The 20,720-nt window shown below is 41.9% G+C and overlaps 1 protein-coding gene across 1 annotated transcript in view; it reads right to left on the bottom strand.

The window, feature by feature from the left end:
- SUCLG2 (succinate-CoA ligase GDP-forming subunit beta) overlaps positions 1-20,720 on the bottom strand; it is a 218,403-nt gene that overhangs the window by 75,128 nt on the left and 122,555 nt on the right. Inside the window, exons 5-9 of the mRNA XM_080995832.1 lie at positions 20,177-20,329; positions 17,883-17,972; positions 12,795-12,891; positions 6,478-6,639; positions 814-956 (exon numbers count right to left, since the gene is read on the bottom strand). Of these exons, the coding sequence (XP_080851958.1) occupies positions 814-956; positions 6,478-6,639; positions 12,795-12,891; positions 17,883-17,972; positions 20,177-20,329 (645 nt within the window). The remainder of the gene's footprint in view (positions 1-813; positions 957-6,477; positions 6,640-12,794; positions 12,892-17,882; positions 17,973-20,176; positions 20,330-20,720) is intronic.

Here is a 20,720-nt window from a genome sequence, read left to right as displayed (position 1 = left end):
CTTATGTGGTCCAAAGGAAAACAGAGCAATACGTTTAGCATCAGGAGTTGCCAGAAGGAGGCCTACAAGGAGCCATCCAACTGTCTTAGGGACTCTACTCTGGATTTATGTAGGGTTTACTCCTTAGCCCTTTCTTCTCAAAGCAGTGGAGGTTTAGGATCAGAGTTGTCTTTCTCCTACATGGGCGACCTCCCAGGTTGAAGAGCCCCATCTGCCCCTCATGCAATCAATATATTTAAATATTTCAAATACAATAAAATCGTGTTTGAGTGAGTAAGTGCTTGGTGTTACTTCCAAAGGAATCAGAACAATGGGATCACAGCTAGATTTTGTGTTAGACTGTGAACCTGAGCTGAAGCTTTACAGAAGGTGGTGACCTCACTCCCATGATCACGCTGTAGTTGTGAGTGGCCCAAGCACATATAACAACCGGGGGCCAGGAATGCAGATGCATGTCTCCAAAATCAAAAGGGGTGTTGAGACAGATCAGTAGAGCTGGGAATAACTTTGTGCATGGACAAACGGGAGATGCCTGGGACCTTGTGCATGTGAAGCTACCAGTCCGCAGAGCTATGGCATTTCCTCTCAGTGCAGGAGCTGTGCTTCCACAAACTCTGTCACGCTGGAGCTCTGCCACTGAGCCATTAAGGCCCTCCTCTTGTTGCTGAACAGGATTGAGCCAAGGAGACTCGAACTGTCACAACTTCAGAGAATTGCTGCCTTCGATGCTACTCAGTGCACACTTTTTGGCTTTATGAAGACAAACATACGAGTGCATCGAGAAAGCGTCTGTGAGGAGTCAACAGGTTTTACCTTGGGATCAGCGGTGAGCAGTTTGAATGCTTGATATACTTGTGCTTCTTTCACGCCTCCACCAAGATCCAGGAAGTTGGCAGGCTTTCCGCCATTAAGGGAAATGATATCGCACGTTGCCATAGCAAGCCCAGCGCCATTGACTGCAATTAAGAGAATCAGAGTTGCGCATTTTAAAATGGCGAGATGCAGACTCGTAGGGATGTCGTTTAGAAAGTGCCACTACGGCTACCCAGATAAGTTACCATTTAAGAGTGGTAGAAAAAACGCTGTAACTAATAATACAAGAGAGAGAGAGAGAGAGAGAGAGAGAGAGAGAGAGAGCAGGGAACAGTGTAAAAGAGACGGACTTTCATGTTTAATGCACATGGATACAAAGAAGACATCAGCAATATTTGGTGTCTGGCATTCTTTGGCTGCTATTTATTGATTCATTTTTCCCCAGTGATTATGCAAAACTAAATGGACTAAGACACGTTTCACTATTGGGGGTGTGTGTAGGTGTGTGTGTGTGTGTGTGTGTGTGTGTGTCAGAAAGAAAGGCCACACAGCAACTTCCTGCTCTCTGCTGCAGTTGCCATTTATCTCTAGAAATAGAGCAGCACTATTTGCAAGTGTAGGGACACAGGTGGCGCTGTGGGTTAAACCATAGAGCCTAGGACTTGCCGATCAGAAGGTTGGCGGTTCAAATCCCCGTGACGGGGTGAGCTCAGTCCCAGCTCCTGCCAACCTAGCAGTTCGAAAGCACGGCAAAGTTCAAGTAGATAAATAGGTACCGCTCCGGCGGGAAGGTAAACGGTGTTTCTGTGCGCTGCTCTGGTTCGCCAGAAGCGGCTTAGTCATGCTGGCTACATGACCCGGAAGCTGTATGCTAGCTCCCTCGTCCAATAAAGCGAGATGAGCGCCGCAACCCCAGAGTCGGCCACGACTGGACCTAATGGTCAGGGGTCCCTTTACCTTTACCTATTTGCAAGTGTACTTCCCCCACCCCCCGGTAAAATATATGCATTCTTTAAGAAGAGTTAGAGGGAGCACTGTGGTACATGGAGTGTTGAAAAAGAGGAGCACAAAATGGGAGGTGCCTTAAAATGCTAGCTGAAGTTTGTTTGTTTATTTTATTTTATTTATATCCTCTCTTTTCTCCTGAGGAGCTCAAGGTAGTATATGTGGTTCTCCACCTCCTCAATTATTCCCCACAAACAACCCTGTGAGGTAGGTTAGGCTGAGAGGCAGCGCCCAGTCCAAGGTCACCCAGTGAGCTCCGTGGCTGAGCGAGGAACTGAACCCTGGTCTCCCAGATCATAGTCCAACGCTCTAACCACCACACCACACTGACTCTACATCAAAGAGACAGGGTGGGATGTGATTTAAATCAGACAGACAGTCACCAAGCCTTAAATTCGAGTGGTTCAGGTGCCTATCAGTTTGAAAGCAAAATGGAACAACCCAAATGAAGGAAGTGGTTTCAAAAATACTTGAAGGACACCTTACCATATCTAAGTAAATACATTTGTAAATTAAAGCGTGTCCCCCCCCCTTTGCTTTTTAAAGTGGGCCTTTCAGGACAGCCACACAATGAGAAAATACAACTGTCTGAAAAGGGAAGTTCTGGGTTTGCTAGGAATTCTATAAACCAAGTCCTTTCTATCTTGCTACCATTTGATTGTGGAGGGCAGGACAAACCTCTGCCACGACCACAGCTTTGCTAAAATACCGGATTTCATCATTTTATGTATGTGAAGGTCGCCATGTATGTGTCTGGCCAGACAACCCTGACTATAAAGCATATTATTATTCATTTGTAAGTTGTTTTGGGATTAATTTGAATGAAAAACGACACAAAAATATAATAAATCAAATCATATCAAATACTTTTTTTAAAAAATCAGAAAGAATGCTGTGGTAACCAGTGAGAGCCCAAGTAGGCCCAGCTGACACCGTTGGGCCTGTTTGCTGTTGACTCTCCAATTGCCGTTCTCTGAGTGGACTTTGGCCTCATGCTTCAACTCTAGCTGCACCACTAGATTCAAGGCCCAAAATAGTATGGCGGGGTGGGGAAAATGGGGTGCTAAGAAGTCCGAAACAGTGGCACAAGGTTCCTGTTCCAGGCTGGCTGAAGAGGAACAGTCCCTTTTAGAGTCGGGAAATATACTGCAATGTTCTGTTGCAGGCTCCCCACTGGTTTTGTATAGAAAATGAGAGGAACCCTGACAGATGCTGGGAAGAAAACATAGAGCAAACCTTGCTTGGGGACTGCATGTGACTTGCAGGCTAAATTATGCCCATTCATAGGGTAATTTTAATTGATTAGTACTTAATAAATGAGGCATAATTTTAATTGTGCATAATACAATGATGTTTTCACAGTTTTATGTTCTGAACTTGCATATACTTTCCCAGGGAATTAGGAGCAAAAACCATATTCTGCAACCAGCAGAAACCCCACGAAACGTCTCCTTCACTTACCACTGATCCCTTAATTCCCCTGGCAGTTTTATGGGCCATGTCTAATTTCATTAACCTTGGCATAAAGCTAACATCCTGTTGGAAAATATTTAAAAACTCAGTTCTCCTTTTAACCAAACTCCCACTGGATATTCTTTTGATGACAATGCTTTAGATTTTATCTTCTTTTTTTTAATGGTTGACACCTCTGCTATGTTAAATGTTGCCTGTGTTGCAAATACATTAACTCATCTGGGTAAGAGAGAAGAAAATGCTTTGGCACGTTAAATTGATTGCTTCTCTACAAAGTAAGCTTTTATTAAAAAAAAAATCCTTGAACACGAGCCTACAATCCGGATGGGATGTTTTAGGTGTATAATTTGATGGTGCTATTGGTTTAATGAGCTACAAATCCTTTAAAAAATGTTAATTCCAGTTAGATTAAGACCTCAGTACCAAAGCTACAAATTTGTTCTATCACAATCTCTGAATCTCGCAATTAAGCATGGAGAGAAATTTACGTGCCATAAACTGTGAGGAGAAAAAGCTACTTCTCTACATATATATATATTTTTTTAAAAAAAATTCCCATGAAGGCTTAAAAAAAAGTGTAAATGAAATCTTTATGTCAAATATAGACTGGTTCAGCTCTTATTTCCATTTTTATTATGAATTTTCCTTGTATATCTGAAACTGATTTTTATGTGTAATATTTATTTTGATACTAAAAATGATGATCTAGTTGTTAATAGTGTTTTGCAGAACGTAAAAATTCCCTGGTTTTGTTTTGTTGTTGTTGTATCTCTTGTTTATTTAAGATGTTTTAAGCTATGTTGTAAAGCACCTAAGAGTTTTTGCGTAAATATAAGTGGTCCGGATAAATAATTTAATCTTTTATTTCCATTCACTGAAACTTTTTTCAAACAATACAGTCTTTTGCAGGATCCCAGATTTACATGGTCACACATGTAAGTTCTGTTTATCAGGTTAGGCTTTTAACATGCTGGGGAACCAAAGTATAATGTTAACTTACATTTAAACCAGGCAGAGGGCCTTCTCGGTAGTGGCGCCTGCCCTGTGGAACGCCCTCTCATCAGATGTCAAGGAAATAAGCAATTATCTTACTTTTAAAAGACATCTGAAGGCAGCCCTGTTTAGGGAAGTTTTTAATGTTTAAAACCCAGCCAGATGGGTGGAGTATAATTATTATTATTATTATTATTATTATTATTAACCTAATCAAACTTTTTCAAAAGAAAAGTGAACAAGAAATGTAAGGAAACAAGAGACAATAATCCAAAGGCAAAGGTTTGTGTAGGAAGATTCTGTGTGTTCAAGAGGATCTTCCCCCTGCCCTCTCAAAAATAGTGCCATGCTTCTCACTAAGAGCCAATCCAGGCATGGGTCACATCCACACCATTCATTTGAAGAATAAAGCTACCCAAAAATAATCCTGGGAACTGTAGCTTACCCCTCACAGGACTACCACTCCCAACATTCTTTGAGGGAAGCCATGTGCTTTAAATGTATGGTATGGTTGTGGCCATGACATACTTTATTTAATGCTGTATTGTTTTTAACACTCAATTGGGAGCCACCCAGAGTGGCTGGGGAAACTCAGCCAGATGGGCGGGGTATAAATAACAACAACAACAACAACAACTATTATTATTATTATTATTATTATTATTATTATTATTATTATTATTATCCTGCAATCTTCAATCTTTTTGTTGTTGTTTAGTAACAAAGCAGCTGCATTGGGGCTTCTAATATGATCTAGAGCAGTGGTTCACAATTAGCTAAAGTACTTTAGGCTCCCTGTTTTTATAAAGCCAAGCCATGGACCCCCCTGCTTTTGAAAAAAAATGGTATTATCTATGGTAGCTTTTGTTACATAAATGGTGCTACGGACCCCCTGGGTCAACAGACCACCAACTGGGAACCACAGATCTAGAGACCTATCTACGACCACCCCGAAATTGCTAATAGCAGCTTGGGGAGAGAGGCAATTTAGATTGGGGAAAATTCATGGGAGGAACCAGCTAAAGTCTACTCCTCATTCCGCTGATCCATTAATAGTCCCATATGACAGTTTCAATGTTTAAAAAAAGTGAAAGATTCTGATCAGGGATTGCTTGAGTGACATCTAGTTGGGGTCTCAACAGTTCTAAAATCTTGCCTGGGTGGTGGGTGAGGAGCCTGGACTGGCGTCCACCAGAACATAATGACTTGCTCCAGTGGATAGGTCTATGCATGTGCAGAAGAGCATGAACCCTTAAAAAGGCCCCATTCATTGTCTGTAGCACATTTTCTTTTATGGTTTTCCCTACAGAAAACACTGATTCTATATTCAAATGATAGTTCTGGGTATGCAGTCAAAACATTCTGCCCAGATTCCTTGGGGCAGCAATTACTTTTCCTTCCGTTATTTAGAGTTCATTTCTATTCAAATGTTGACAACTTTTTGGATACATGGCTGACAATTCCAGGAACGCAGTTGTGGAGTAAGTAAAACACCCACCCGCCATCATTTGGCATCTTTGATGTTCACAGAGCGCGCATATGCCAAGGATAATGACTGCATGCAGCTTAAATGTGAAGAACAGCTCTGCCGCACATTTTTAATGTTACTAAGTGGCCGCGTTTGGACGATCATATTGCAGCTTAATTAGCCAATCTATGAATGAGCCTTTGATTTCAACCTTTGAGCTGGCAAACAACCAGGAAGTCTTCAGTGAACTATAGTTTCCTGTTTCGTCCAACCTGGGAGACTGCGATTAACAGCTTCAGAACAAGCCAAGATATTAACTTCAATATCTGAAGCTGTTAACCATAGTTTCCTGGGAAAGCCAAGTTTACTACAAACTTTCTATTTTGTTCAGGACCTTGTGCAAATGGGATGTAGATGCAGCCGTGAGGCTCATTCATACCTTGGCTCATTAAACTGAGATAAGATTATTTGAATGTAGCCTCCATGGTTGTTAATGGTTATGTCAAACACATGGCTGGGAATCCAAAAGACAACTTTAGTCATGATCAAAGACCTGCATGCATGGCAGAATCGTTGACTGGTTTTCACTGGACTTAATACCTCCATGACCTATTGCATGCTGGTTTTGAAACTCCCCCAGTTTCCAAATACCTCCCCCATCCTTTAACACATAAGGTCTTTGAATCGAAGCCAGAAATGTATAGTATGAACATATTTTTGCTTACCAAAACAGGCAATGTTTCCATCCAGGCCTATGTACTTCAAGTCATAATGGGCAGCTTCATTTTCTATAGGCTCATTCTCAGATTTGTCATCCATGGCAAATATCTCTTTTTGCCTGAACTCAGCATTGTCATCAAAGTTTATCTTGGCATCAAAGCACACAACTAAATGAAAGGGAAATGAAATCAATACATCAGGGCTATTGAGTGGTTGGTTCCAAATGTGAAATAGAGTTGCATAATTTTTAAGCACCACACTTTTCAGTAACGAGAGTGCACAGTCCTGATCTCTGCAAAATCAATGTAACTCCCCGCACCCCAACGGAATTATACAGAAGCAGGCCTCAGGGACTTAGAACAGCAGACATCAAAACTCAATTTGCCATAGGCCTACCAGGTGTCAAGAGTCTTAAACTAAGATGTGGAACGCCAGCGTGGCGAAAACACACAATGAAAGTCAGGGCAGAAAAGGGAAGCTCAACAGAGCAGTCTCCCATAAATGTTCTCAACAGACCGACGTAACAATGCGTGCGTTTAATTACAAATCTGTAATAGCTGTAGCTCTTATGCATTATGTTAATAAAGCCTTTAAGCAATTGTTTTAATATATCCTGCACAAACAAACACAGTCAGAGAAAAACAGGAGGATAAACTAGGGAAGGGGAGAGCCACATATGCCTTGAGCTTCTTGGAGGAAAGGTGGGGTATCAATGTAATAACAGACAGATCTAAAAACAAGAGGAAATGGAACCTAAAATCAAACAGAAGTAATCAAACAAACAAAAAAGCAGCTAAATATAAACAAGCTGCAATTTTAGAAGCAGATCACACACATGAGGAGCCGTGAGATTGCACTCTCCTGTCAGAAGTTTGTGCTACACTTGAGTAGGACACTGGCACAGACACATGCCCGACTGGCATGTTCTCTCCCTCCTGGTCTTTCGCTCGGGAGTTTCAAAAGCTTTCTTCTGCCCGAACATCACCGATGCCAACAGACATTGGCACACTTAGGGATCTGCAGTCTTTGCAGCTTGTGTAACAAACCTCAGCAACTCAGCACTTTGGCTAATCTACTTTATTTACATATAAACACACACGGAGCACTGCAACATGGCTCCCTCTCTCTCTAGCATCAGACAGCAAAGAGAAAGAACAAAGGACAATAGTCCCACTTCACGGAACGCAGTAACACTAACATCCTGTCTCCGTCACTTTCCACTTTGTGGAGTCAAAACATACACCGTCATGTGGTAGACAAAAACCCCATGACTGCAATCATGGAGCAGGAATTCTAACATCTCCTTCCCGCTTCCGGCTCCAACCTTAACCAGGGTTTGCTCTTAACCGAGATATGAAACCCTGATCCATGCCTGCACCGCTAGCAGGACTCTCCTGGCAGACCTTTCTAACGTCACCATGGAAATCTCATTTCTGCAGAACTTTCACCATTAACAAGAGCAACATTGCAAAACAGCAGGGAAACAAGCCCACCTATTAATATTTATAAAACATTTTCTGCCGTCAAAAGAATATTGTGACATACATGATAGATTATACAAATGCACTTTTTTCTTCTTCTGAACAAATATCAAAGAGAGCCCCGGCACTTCTATTCTTGGAGTGCTTTCCCTCTGCTTTTGCTATTGACATGAAGCTGTCAGAGATGCACGAATTCAACAGCTTATGCTAAGGGGCAAGGAGAACGCTGGCAGTCGTTGGGGCTATCTAGGACAGACATTTTAATCTCCGATTTAAGCATGAACTGCAATAACACTTGCAGACTTCTTCACAGTTCCTGTTCACCTACTCTAGAATGTACCTGCTTCTACCCTGGTCCACCTGTAACATATATTTAAAGCAGAAGGGTTAGGGTTATGGCTTCACCCAAAGAATCCACGGGGTGAGAGGATACACGTGGACAGTGGTCACATTTATGACACCACTTTAAATAGGCATGGCTCCCCCGCCCCAATATTCTGGGAGTTGTAGTTTGTTAAGGGTGCTGAGATTTGTTAGGAGACCCCTATTCCCCTTACAGAGTTGCAGTTCCCAGAGTAGCTTGATGGTCAATTCCACTTCTCAGGGAACTCTGGTAACTGTTGTTCTGTGAAGGGAACAAGGGTCTCTTAATATATCTCTTTAAAAACTACAATTCCCAAGAGTCTTTGGGGGAAGCGACCATTGCTTAAAGTGGTATGATACTGCCTTAAATAAGGTGAAGTTCTCCTATTTCACCAACAGTTATTTTTGCATTCTTTGAAGACTACCGATTTCTTTTCAATGGAAAAAATATATATTAATTTAATCCAGGGTTTAATGAGCAGCGGGGGGTGGGGGCGGGGGATACAGGAGGTAAACTAATTGCCTACTTGTTCCAAAGCAGCAGAACATTCAAATCCTATTCATAACCACACTCATAGACTGAATGTGGATACACATCTGGATGGAAAACACCCAATGACATTCCCAATATTAATGCAGGATATTTATATGGGCTTCTGTCATCAGTCTTGAAATCATAGAATCGTAGAATTGGAAAGGACCCAAGGGTCATCGTGTCCAACCCTCTGCAGTGCAGGAATCTCAGCTAAAGCATCCATGACAGACGGCCATCCAACCTCTCTTAAAAACCTCTAAGGAAGGAGAGTCCACAACCTCCAGAGGGAAACTGTTCCACTGTAGAACAGCTCTTGCTGCCAGAAAGTTTTCCCATATGTTCAGTTGGAATCTCCTTTCTTGAAACTAATGTAAACGAAGATCACTATCCTAGGTTCCTGGTGACATGTTACATAACAATTGCAAACTACTGTATCCGGATTGAGGCCAGGATCACGGGATACAATAAACCCACCACTATCTAATGCGTCGGCTTCCATTGAAAGGAATGGGAAATATTTAGTAGTGTAAGCATGAGACTGAAATCTCACTTGGTTGTATGGCTGATAATTTCCATAGATGTCGATGGGGCTGCTCACATTTAACTGATGAGGATCCACTCTCAGACATGGGCAGAATTTCCTGATTATAAATGCTGGCACTTTTGTTCCATTGTCTAATGTTCCTCTCATACCTGTTGTGTTACGGAGATGTGACTTTTCACACCAGTGATTAATATGTCACGTAACAACATGGCTTCTCCCCCTCCCTTGGTGCACATGCATGCTTCTGTCTCCCAATGAAAATGGTAGGAAAATATAGTGTGCTGTGCTGGGATCCTGCCCCAAATATTGTCACTTTACTCGCACAATTTCCTGGGTTAAGGGAGCTGCAAATGGATTTTTTTTCTGGAATCAGGCCACATGGAAACGAGTGCTAAACGTGTGCCATATTCCATTAGTTTTCTGGAAGTGTCTTTTACATTACGTGTAAGCTCAAATACAATGAAGAAATAAACAGTGAGGGAAACATCAGGGAAATGGAATAAACTGCTATGTGGCTGCAGCCCTAATCTGCATGCAGTTAGTATAACGCAAAACACCTAGAATCCAGCTAGAAAGTGTAATACAATAATTTACAAATAATACATCTTTCTTTTCCAATTTTTTTTTGAATCTGGTTTCTTTTACTGTTCTGTTCGTAGTGCCACAAATCTATTCAAAATGCCGCAGGGAATTTTTTAGAGGCGAGGGGGAGAGCAGCAGCTCCTGCACAGAGGCAACATTTGTAAATTCTGATCATTAATCATTTCCCCCAATAATTCAGTTTAATTTGACTATTGTGTGTTACGGTCATAAAACAAACACACACTTGATCATGACTGTAATTCAATCTCTGAATTATTGCCATGTGTTACTATAAATGAATTATTTTTATGATGTTTTGCTCTTTTTTTTAAAAAAAGTCACTTTACTATATTTCATTTTGTGTGTCCAAAGGAACACAATCTTGAGGCAAAGGGAAATGTATCTTTCCTGCATCACCGAAGATCTGTGGCTTTTAAGAGAGCCATTAAGTAACCAGAGATTTTCGCTCTAAGACTCAAAACATTCTGTTTTATTCACTAATGTGGCAAGTTCTCCTTACTGGGTTTATCTGTTAGATACAAATTACTGGAGAAGATTATGCTATTTGCTTATAACTGTGTGGACTACAACTGATGGTAACTTGCTGCATTTTGACAACCAAAACGTAGGAAAAAATATGTCAAATCAATTGAGCCATTAAGGGTTTCTCGTTTATTTAGGTTTCTTTATGCACAGTTATATTTCTTTCTCCGTTAGTGGATCAGATCTATGGTTCACATCCACCAGGAAGAAAGGGTTCAGCTTTGTGGGCCTGATTCTGTGGAACTCCCCTTTGCAATCAGATATGCCTTTCCCTGCTGAACTTCAGGTGCTGGGCAAAGATATTTCCATTTCAGCAGGCATTTTATGAAATTCCATGAGCAAGCATAATACAGCTTATGTTTTTACTTGTGGGTTTTGTTTTAAACGCTGAATTATTTTGATTGATGGGTATCTTCATTGAGGGTTGTGTACACTGCTTTTGTGACTATCTATGGTGCATAGCTTTCCCAGAAATATCAGAAGTAAAATAGAATTAAAAAAGCTTGTTCACCCTAAAAGTACTGCACTATTTATACTTCAATCCAGTCCACACGTTTCTTGGGATTTGGACCGACTTGGGATACTGTCTGTCTGCCGAGAAAGAAACTACTGCATTTGTGCATTGTCTCTCATCCCTGAACATTCCTTATGACACAAATGAATCATTACAAGTTTCACTCACATATTGTATCAGAAATGGGGAAAATAATCAAGTAAAGCAACAATAGGGCGGAAAATCCATGGAAAATGAGATTTTGGCTGCTTGAAATGTGACAGTAACTATGCTAGAAGCTGTTACGAGAAGAGTTGTGTATATAAGCCTCCCATAAATAAACATCTGTTAAGGGAGATAAAGATCCTGTTGAAAGTCTAATTGGCCTTTAACTCAATGCCATGTTAGCCAGATGAGGCGCAGGCCTAAAGTGAGTTTCAAGCTATGGCTATGAAGGCGATTCTGTTTAGAATTAGCCACTGCCCTAGCCACGAGCGTGCCTACATTTAGGGTGCTCGCATGCAGCAAGAGGAGCAGGGACGTGCTTCTGGTCCCCTCTCAATGTCACAATCCCAGTGGTTCTGTCAGAATCGGGAATGCTCAGACTCATGGAGCAGAAGCAGAACTCTGGGTGGTAGTGGGGGTTTGTGGTAACCAAGGATGGAGGCTCTCCCGCTTTCGCCTCTCCCATGGAGCGTAGAGCTTCATTTGAGCTGCAGGAGGCAGAGGCTGTTGTTGTTTAGCCGTTTAGTCGTGTCCAACTCTTTGTGACCCCCTGGACCAGAGCACGCCACACACTCCTGTCTTCCACTGCCTCCCACAGTTTGGTCAAACTCATGCTGGTAGCTTCGAGAAACCATCCAACCATCTCGTCCTCTGTCGTCCCCTTCTCCTTGTGCCCTCAATCTTTCCCAACATCAGGGTCTTTTCCAGGGAGTCTTCTCTTCTCATGAGGTGGCCAAAATATTGGAGCCTCAGCTTCACAATCTGTCCTTCCAGTGAGCGCTCAGGGCTGATTTCCTTAAGAATGGATAGGTTTGATCTTCTTGCAGTCCATGGGACTCTCAAGAGTCTCCTCCAGCACCATAATTCAAAAGCATCAATTCTTCGGCGATCAGCCTTCTTCATGGTCCAGCTCTCACTTCCATACATCACTGCTGGGAAAACCATAGGGAAGGACGCAGCATTGGTGTCAAGGACCAGGTGCCACTCTCCATAGATGGGAACAGACTCACCCTCCCAGAGTGTGCATTTATAACCTCAGCAGTCTTGCACGGCAAGAGAGCCAAGCAAACAAGCACACCGGACCTGGCCTTTAAAAGCTTGGTGGGAGGGGTGTGGAAATTGGTTGGGGCATCCTGGTTGCTCCTGCTCAGTTCTGAACTTCTTTGCCTGGCTCCTGAACTCCTGACACCTGCTGAGCCTGTATCATTACTTATGTGAATGAAGATCTCTGTAAGAGCCCCTGTCATCGTGTTTTGGGCAGGAGTCAGGACTCGCTCATGTAAGGAAACCTGCAAACAGGACAAGAGTCTAGCATCGATGAGCGCAGAATCACACATCACAGTCAAACCTTGGAAAGGAAGTGGGGATTTTGAATGTGACAATGGTGGAAAAGAGGCAGATGGTGTGCCCATGGCACATTTTCTTCGAAAATTAGGGAGGTTATGTTGGCACAAGGGTGTAGTATAGAACTCCCATGCATGTGAGTTCATCTAGAAATTCCTATTTCTCTGCTAGATCAATATGCTTTTTTGAATCTTTCTTTTTCTCTTTTGTACCTTGTCCTTCTGGAGTTTCGCCAAAGGGATTCACTTCAACTTGAGTGGCATCAATTTTCAGGAAAAGGTTGTACAGCTTCTTAATTTGATCGGCAGCCTAAAGTTGAAAAAAGTGGTGCATAATTACACAAAAGGAAACCAGCGGAGGCGGGCAGAGAATTATCCTGAATTAAGACGCTAAAGATGTTTGTATTTTCTGCATCAGTGTAAAAGCAGCTACAAAAAGTTAATGACATAATAACCTTCCTTTATGAAACACTAATGCTATCTATTGCTTTTAAATCAGTGGCCGATTATTTTAGCCAGGAGGAAATGGAATGCTGATTTGAAACGTCAAACATTACAGAGGCTCACTCTTCGCAGTGCACTAAATAGAACTTTGTAGTTAAAAAAAAAGAGAGAGAGCAGTGTCATTAATTCAAACAAACTTAATTTAAGCACAATGAACCAAGTTTGAGAGTTGATAATGAATACATTATGCTGATATTGAAGTTAAAGTGATTACCTTAATGAGACTAAATTCAGAAACTGTGAAGCAATATGCAGCTGACAAATGCAGATTAGTTGCTGAATTTGTTTGGAAAATGTATAAACCCTCCCTCCCAGCATCAAAATGCAACTCTGACTGAAGAAACAATTGTTGAAAATTTGGCTTCTTTGCTCTCTAAACTCAGCTCTTATCTGTTTTCTGGTAAGCAGCATTGACACACGATCAGAACTAACTAAATAACTGCTGCATATTCCTTAAATGTAATTGTAAAAAATCAAATAGGGAGGCCACTAATTAGAAACGGCATTAACTTCATGATCTGCTGAGCCTTTTATAATCGCCCACAACCGGGAGCAATGGAACAGGGGCTGGTTTATCTAACAGTTTGTTCCTCTGTGTCATTATATTGGGGAATCAACAACTGCACATCAACAACCACAAGCCTCTAAAAGAATCAGCTAGCCTCTGGTTGCCAACTCCAAGGCTAAACAGAAGTATGGACAGACTGATGTCTGTAGCTGTCTTGGGGAAGAAAGAGCATGTGCCCCCCCCCCATATGCCACATCATCCCTCCAGTGGTCCTACCTTGAAACAAACTGCTGACCTGGTAACAACATAGAGGAAGCTGTTCATAAAATAACTGCATGGGGAATCTTAGCCCTTGGATGCTCTAAAGCAGGGATGGGGAACTGGTAACCCTCCAGATGTTGCTGATCTCCTATCAGCTTGGCATGCAGAAGGTGCCAGGTTCAATGCAGAGCCATTTCCAGGTAAAGTTGGAAAAACTCCTGCATGAAAGCCACTGCCAGTCACCTTAAGACTGAGCTAGATGGATCAGGGTCTGCCGCAGGGTAAGGCAGTTTTCTAGGATGAGAGACGCTGGGCAAAGTACTCTCTGGTAGGCCTCATCCTCTGTTGGTGGAGCTGCTCTTTCAAAATTTATTTGATTGATTGATTGATTTCTATACCGCCCTTCATCTAAAGATCTCAGGGTGGTTCCCAAGATAAAAGCACAGATAAATAGTTAAAACAGAAACAACAAAACAATAACCCCCGCTTCCCACAGACACAATTAAAAGGCCATAGAATCAGCCAAAGGCCTGGTTGAAGAGGAACATTTTCGCCTGGTGCCTAAAGATATATAATGAAGGTGCGAGATGAATCTCCCTGGGGAGAGCATTCCACAAACAGGGAGACGCTGCAGAAAAGGCCTGTTCTCATGTTGCCACCTTCCAGACCTCACGTGGATGGAGGAGGCAATGAGAACCGTTCTTTAAAGGCCTTGACTGATGTTCTCTGCACAAAAGGTGGCTTATATAAGTGAGAACCAGTGGCCTAGGGAGTTTTGAGGAGAGCAGTAATTGCCGGAGACAGCACTAGATGGCTGAACACCGCCATGTTAATTTCCCACAGTGCCCCAGAGCAACCGTACGATGATCAGAGACATTTGGGGGGAATTAAAATGGCAGCTGGGTTTAGCCATGTGGTGCTGCTCAAAGCATGGAGCTGGGGGGAGGGCAGGCATCAGCAGTGGGTTCTCCCGGCTGCCCAAGGATTCCACATGCTGATGCCATAAGTGATTTAGTGACTACTTGTAGCTGTTCATAGTTTACTTCATCCCAACGGCGCTTATGGTTCTCACTGACGTAAGCCACTTTTGTGCACAGAACATCAGTCAAGGCCTTTAAAGAATGGATCCAATTCTAGTTTGAATGAACTGCTCCACACGACCAAAACTAAACCCCAAATGTTTTGAATCTGAAGAACAAACGGCAGTTCCCTAACCATACGTTTTATCAAATGAAGTATTTACCATGTTTATAGTAAAGTTCTCCACATTAATGTTTGAAATAATTTGGATACTAATGGATATTGTTAGTATAAACTGAAATGTAGCCCACCCTGCAAAAAAACACCCCACAAGGCAGTCGTCAAGCAGTATTAAGATTTGTCACAAGGACTCCACGGTATGTTAAACGGAAGAATTTCACTATCGTACTAACTAGAATTCTTCTGGCATCTACCTACTGGGGAATATAAACGATTATGATAAGACCAAATTAAATAGACCTTTGATTGTACTGATGTAGCCATTATGTTTCTATGCTCCAGTAAATCACACTGCAAAGGTTATAGCACATGGGAAGAAATTTATTAGCTGTTGTTTAGTTAAGCAGTTCATGCATTGTGCTAATAATTAAGTGCTAGAACATGCAAAGCTAGAAAGATTTAATAATAATTCTCTCTCATTAAAGATACTGCTAAATCTTCAAATGGGTGTTAATCATCTTAATGATTATGCATTTGTTAATTGCACAGTTGGGATAGAAATTAATTAGAAGTGGTGTATTAAAAATTCAAAGGTTTTACAAAAGTGGCATTTTGATGATATGGGAAATCCTGTGCAAAACCCCTCACAAAAAGACAATTTATCATCCTTCTCTTCCCAGAGCAGTAAAATAAAGATTAAGCTAGTTGCAAAACAGGCCTGGTGGCTTGCATTTTCATGCTCCCATTTTGGAACATGAATGATAAATTTTAAGAGGAGTGAAATGCATGCTGAGAATCTACCATCTACAAAATGGCAAGCTTTTGCTTTTCAGTAATAACCTGAAGAAAACTGCAGGGGAAAAATTCTGTAGAAAAATTGCAGAAGAGAGCTGTGTAGTGGCAAAAAGATCAACACTGCATTCCAGAGCCATTTTAATCAGCAGGCATCTTCACACTGATTTTTCAGGATTGGCTACCCTGGAAGGGATGGCCAGGGACATTTCTCTTAAGCATCCAGTGGAAGACTGAAGTGCTACCTATATTTGTATTGTATTTGTTATTTTATGGTTTGCTGCACTGGGCTACTTTGGGAGGAAGGGCAGAGTAGAACTGAAATTAAAATAATTAATTAATATACAGTCGTACCTCGGAAGTCAAACGGAATCCGTTCCGGATTGGAAGTCCGACTTCCAAAACATTCGGAAACCAAGGTGCGGCTTCCGATTGGCTGCAGGAAGCTCTTGCAGCCAATCGGAAGCCGTGTTGGACGTTCTGGTTGCAAAGAATGTTCACAAACCAGAACATTGGCTTCCGGGTTTGCGGTGTTTGGGAGCCAAAACATTCAACTCGCAAGGCATTCAGGATCCAAGGTATGACTGTAATTTATAATTATAATATATAATATAATATAATACAATATATAATATATAATAATATAATATAATATAATATAATATAATATAATATAATATAATATAATATAATATAATATAATATAATATAATATTATAATATAATATAAAATATAATATAATATAATATAATATAAATCTCCATTGTTATGCAGAGTAAAAAATGGACAGTTTGTATACTGTGGATGCATGTAATTTTGTACAGTGGTACCTCGCATTCATTCCGGAGGTCCGTTCTTAACCTGAAACTGTTCTTAACCTGAAGCACCACTTTAGCTAATGGGGCCACCTGCTGCCGCCGCGCCGCCAAAGCACGATTTCTGTTCTTATCCTGAAGCAAAGTTCTTAACCTGAAGCACTATTTCTGGGTTAGCGGAGTCTGTAACCTGAAGCGTATATAACCTGAAGCATATGTAACCCGAGGTACCACTGTACACTCTACATACAGCCGTTGGGGTACCTCTTGGCATTGTCCTCATCATAAAGCTGCTCCCAGGAGCAGGGATTTGCGAACAATTACAAATGGTGGAAATTCCTGTGTACTGGAGAAAGTAAAGCACCATCCCTTCACCTACATATGGGCCACTGGTGCTGTTTCTTGGTCATGGGACGTGATGGAATTCTGGGAATGAGCTTCTGGAAAGACGGACGGGGAAGCACAATACAAGGTAATGCCTGAAGAAAATAGGAGGTCATTTCCAGTAAGCAGTGAAAGGCTTATTGGGTTGGGTTCAAACTTAGTCCAGCTCAGAGTAGTTCCATTTATTTCAACGGTTGTACGCTCAGCAAGCCTACATCTAGATCCTACCTATTTGTTATCCCAAACCAAGTAGGCATGCTCTAAGAATAGATTCTTAGGATGAAGCCAACCAAGTTACACTCAAGAGCTGAACCACTGAAATCAATTACTGCAATCAACTTAAGTCCGTGGATTTCAAAGGATCTGCTCCAAGTACAGTGGTACTTCGGGTTACATACGCTTCAGGTTACAGACTCTGTTAACCCAGAAATAGTACCTCAGGTTAAGAACTTTGCTCCAGGATGAGAACAGAAATCGTGCAGCGGCGGCGCAGCGGCAGCAGGAGGCCCCATTAGCTAAAGGGGTGCTTCAGTTTAAGAACAGTTTCAGGTTAAGAACGGACCTCCGGAACTATTTAAGTACTTAACCTGAGGTACCACTGTATGATTTAGTTGGAACCCATATTTTGAACACCGATTGTCTGCCGTAACTCCTAAATGAGAAAGGAAACCAGAGGCGGTGGTATCCCATGAGCTCTGATGCCACCAAGGTCACTGCCACACTGGGTGCAATCCTCCCTATGTATGAAAAGTTCCTGGAACTCCAGAGAACTACTGAGTGGAAAAGGGTCCCAGACATCTGAATGCAGTCACAGTTTTGCTCCTGGTAAAATTTACCTGCTGTTGCAGAGGTCCCTTGAATCCCAGATTTTCTGCCAGCCGTTGGGCTTGAAGATCCTTCACCCCTTCAAAAATATCTATTTCCTCCTGTTGCAATAAAGTGCACAAAACAGAACTAAGATATTCAGTTTGAAAACAGACCCATAACTTCAAAAGCACCCCCAAAATGCTTAATATATATTTGCAAGTTATTAATTAAAATGTGGCAAGTTGCCAAAAGTCTGAGACTGAGGCTATAGCAGCTGCCTATAGGGTATGTTATAATTACTTTGCCAGCCAGGGAAGAGAGTCCCTCCAAAAAACTATGTAATTCTTCAGGGTGGCATGCTGACAAGACAATCTGACACCAGTTTTCACTTTTAATTACTGTACAGATGGCATCGATGAATACTTAGTCTGTTAATTTTTGTGACTGGTTCTGGCAAGGAACCAGAGCACTGGTGTCAATGCCCGGTAACGTTTCTCTGTTTGTGTATGTTTCAAATGTGCATTATGGAACTCTGCATGCATGTACCGTTAGCTCACCAAATATATAAAAGGGATCCTTGTTGCTAAGTGACTGTCTCATGATAAATACTTTTAAGACAGTAACCACCATTAGAAGGTCATAATACAATCAAGCATTCCAGTACAGTAACATGAAATAACAACTAGCTCTAATGTGAGGGAAAACCGGCATTTCATAACAGCAAGTAAACCATTTGTATTGCTACGGAGCGAAAGAGTATTTTCTTGCTGAGGGGGCAACAGAGGCTAATTTATAGAGGAGCAGAACCAGATAGATAGCTACAGCTGGACAATACACTTCAGACTATAAGGGAACAATACTTGTTTGTTGGGATGCTCCCCTCATGAAATTGCCTCTATGATTGTGGAAGCCAGGCACCTTAACACTCCATTTTTCTTTTTCCTCAGAGGTAAGCCCCACTGTGTTCAACCTAAAGTGACCATTCTCTTTAGTTTGGAAAACCAGCAGAATCTGGTGGCAAATATTCTCTTAGAATGTGCCCCTTTAGGCTGCAGGTGGGGTGTGGAATATTAAGAGCTTTGTTTTGGTCCAGGAGGAGATGGCTTAACTTGGGTTCAGATGACATGCTAAGCTGGAAGTTGGCTTAGCTGCCATGCTGAGCTAAAGTAAAAGGACTGGGAAGGAGCAGAGTGAGTGATAAGCTCCTCTCAGGGATTTGCAGTCCTGGGAAGTCATCGTTTGACTTGCTATGACACTCCTCTGTCAGGAGAAGTGTCTGTGAACACATGAAGCTCTGCAATACTTTGTCCTATCTATCCCAGAAGCTACTCTGAGTAGCCGAAACTCTTCAAAGTCTCTGCAAACTGTAATTTTTTCAACTGGAGATACCAGAATTTCAGCCTAGGGTCATCTCCATGCAAAGCACCCTGAACTCTGACCCCTCCGATAAAACATGTGTTTGGCACATGAACAGCCCATTCTGCAATGCGCCATATGAACATATCTTGTATGCATGGAGACTGCGAGCCATATAACTGCAAACTCTGAAATGGCAGGGTTCTATGTGGGCCACTATGTGCATGGTCTCTGTGAGCAGCGGGTGAAGCTGGCCCCTGCACACACATTCACTGTACACACAGAGGACCTGATCTAATAGCGGCAAAGAATAAATGGATCAACTCAATCTGCATTTGAGCACTGGTATTGTAATAGTTAGATGCATACACAGTTGAAAGACTGCAAAAGAAGTGATAGTTGTCAGGGATGTCGTAACTTAGCAGTAGGGAACTTCCAGACCAGGACCTTTGTTAGATGCTCCAGTCCTCCCCATTTGACCAGCGAGGTGATTTCATCCAAGGCAAGCCATGCCCACCTTCCCCACACATGACACCATCAGCTGTACTCATTGGTGGGGATTGCAAAGAACAATGTTTTTGCCTGCATGATTTGGGTCAGAGCTGCCCACCAGCCAAACTTGGTCCACAGGGGAATGGGAGATAATGATGTGGATCCAATCCAGTACCACAGCCATAGCTGACAATCTCCAACACAGTTTCCCATTTGTACAGTAAGCTGCCCTTTGCTGTTCCTAATGAAACCAAACCAAACCAAGTTAGACCTGTTATTGTGTGCTGTATGAACCTGGCTAAAGGAACTCAACACACCAAGTTTGCTTTTTCATGATATTGGAAGAAATTTTCAAGCTGGGGTCATGGGAAGCTCCAATTTCCCATACAAGGTTTGCTGGTGTAAATAATAATAATAATAATAATAATAGTGTAAAGATTTTTAAAAACTTAAGTCACCAAGCTTTGAAATGTACCTTGAAGATGAGTTCCGGGCTTTTAGCTGCCACTTCTTCTATATCAACCCCACCTTGTGGGCTGCCAACCAGAACAGGTCCATTGCAAGCTCGATCCATTAATATTGCAAAGTAAGTTTCTCTTGAAATGTCTAGTGCTTCTGCCACCATGACCTGCAAAGTACAATTTGGCAATGTATTATTAGCACGTCTTTGCTGGCAATATCCAACGGAGACAGTATTTCGTTAGCTGCGCTGGAAATTCAGGCTTCCGAGTGAGGAAGTGGCCATTATTCAGAGAGAACACATTGTACTGTAATAAATGTGCACTGAAGTTCGACTCACATTCTTGAATCCATCATTGATTTCTCTCGTCACGGAAGAAATCAATGACTTCATTAGGACATTGGTATCATACAGTTCCTTTCCATTTCATTTTCCTCAGGATTATGGAAATAACCCACAATGGAGATGAGAGCACACAAGAGGAGAAACTACCACAAACTAAGGAGGGACGTTTTCACAAGTTATTTGAAACAAATGCAGGAACAGTCTACTTACCTTG

The sequence above is a fragment of the Podarcis pityusensis genome (assembly GCF_964106645.2).
Source record: "Podarcis pityusensis genome assembly, chromosome: 2".
Lineage (NCBI taxonomy): Eukaryota > Metazoa > Chordata > Lepidosauria > Squamata > Lacertidae > Podarcis > Podarcis pityusensis.
This window is presented reverse-complemented; position numbering and strand designations above follow the sequence as displayed.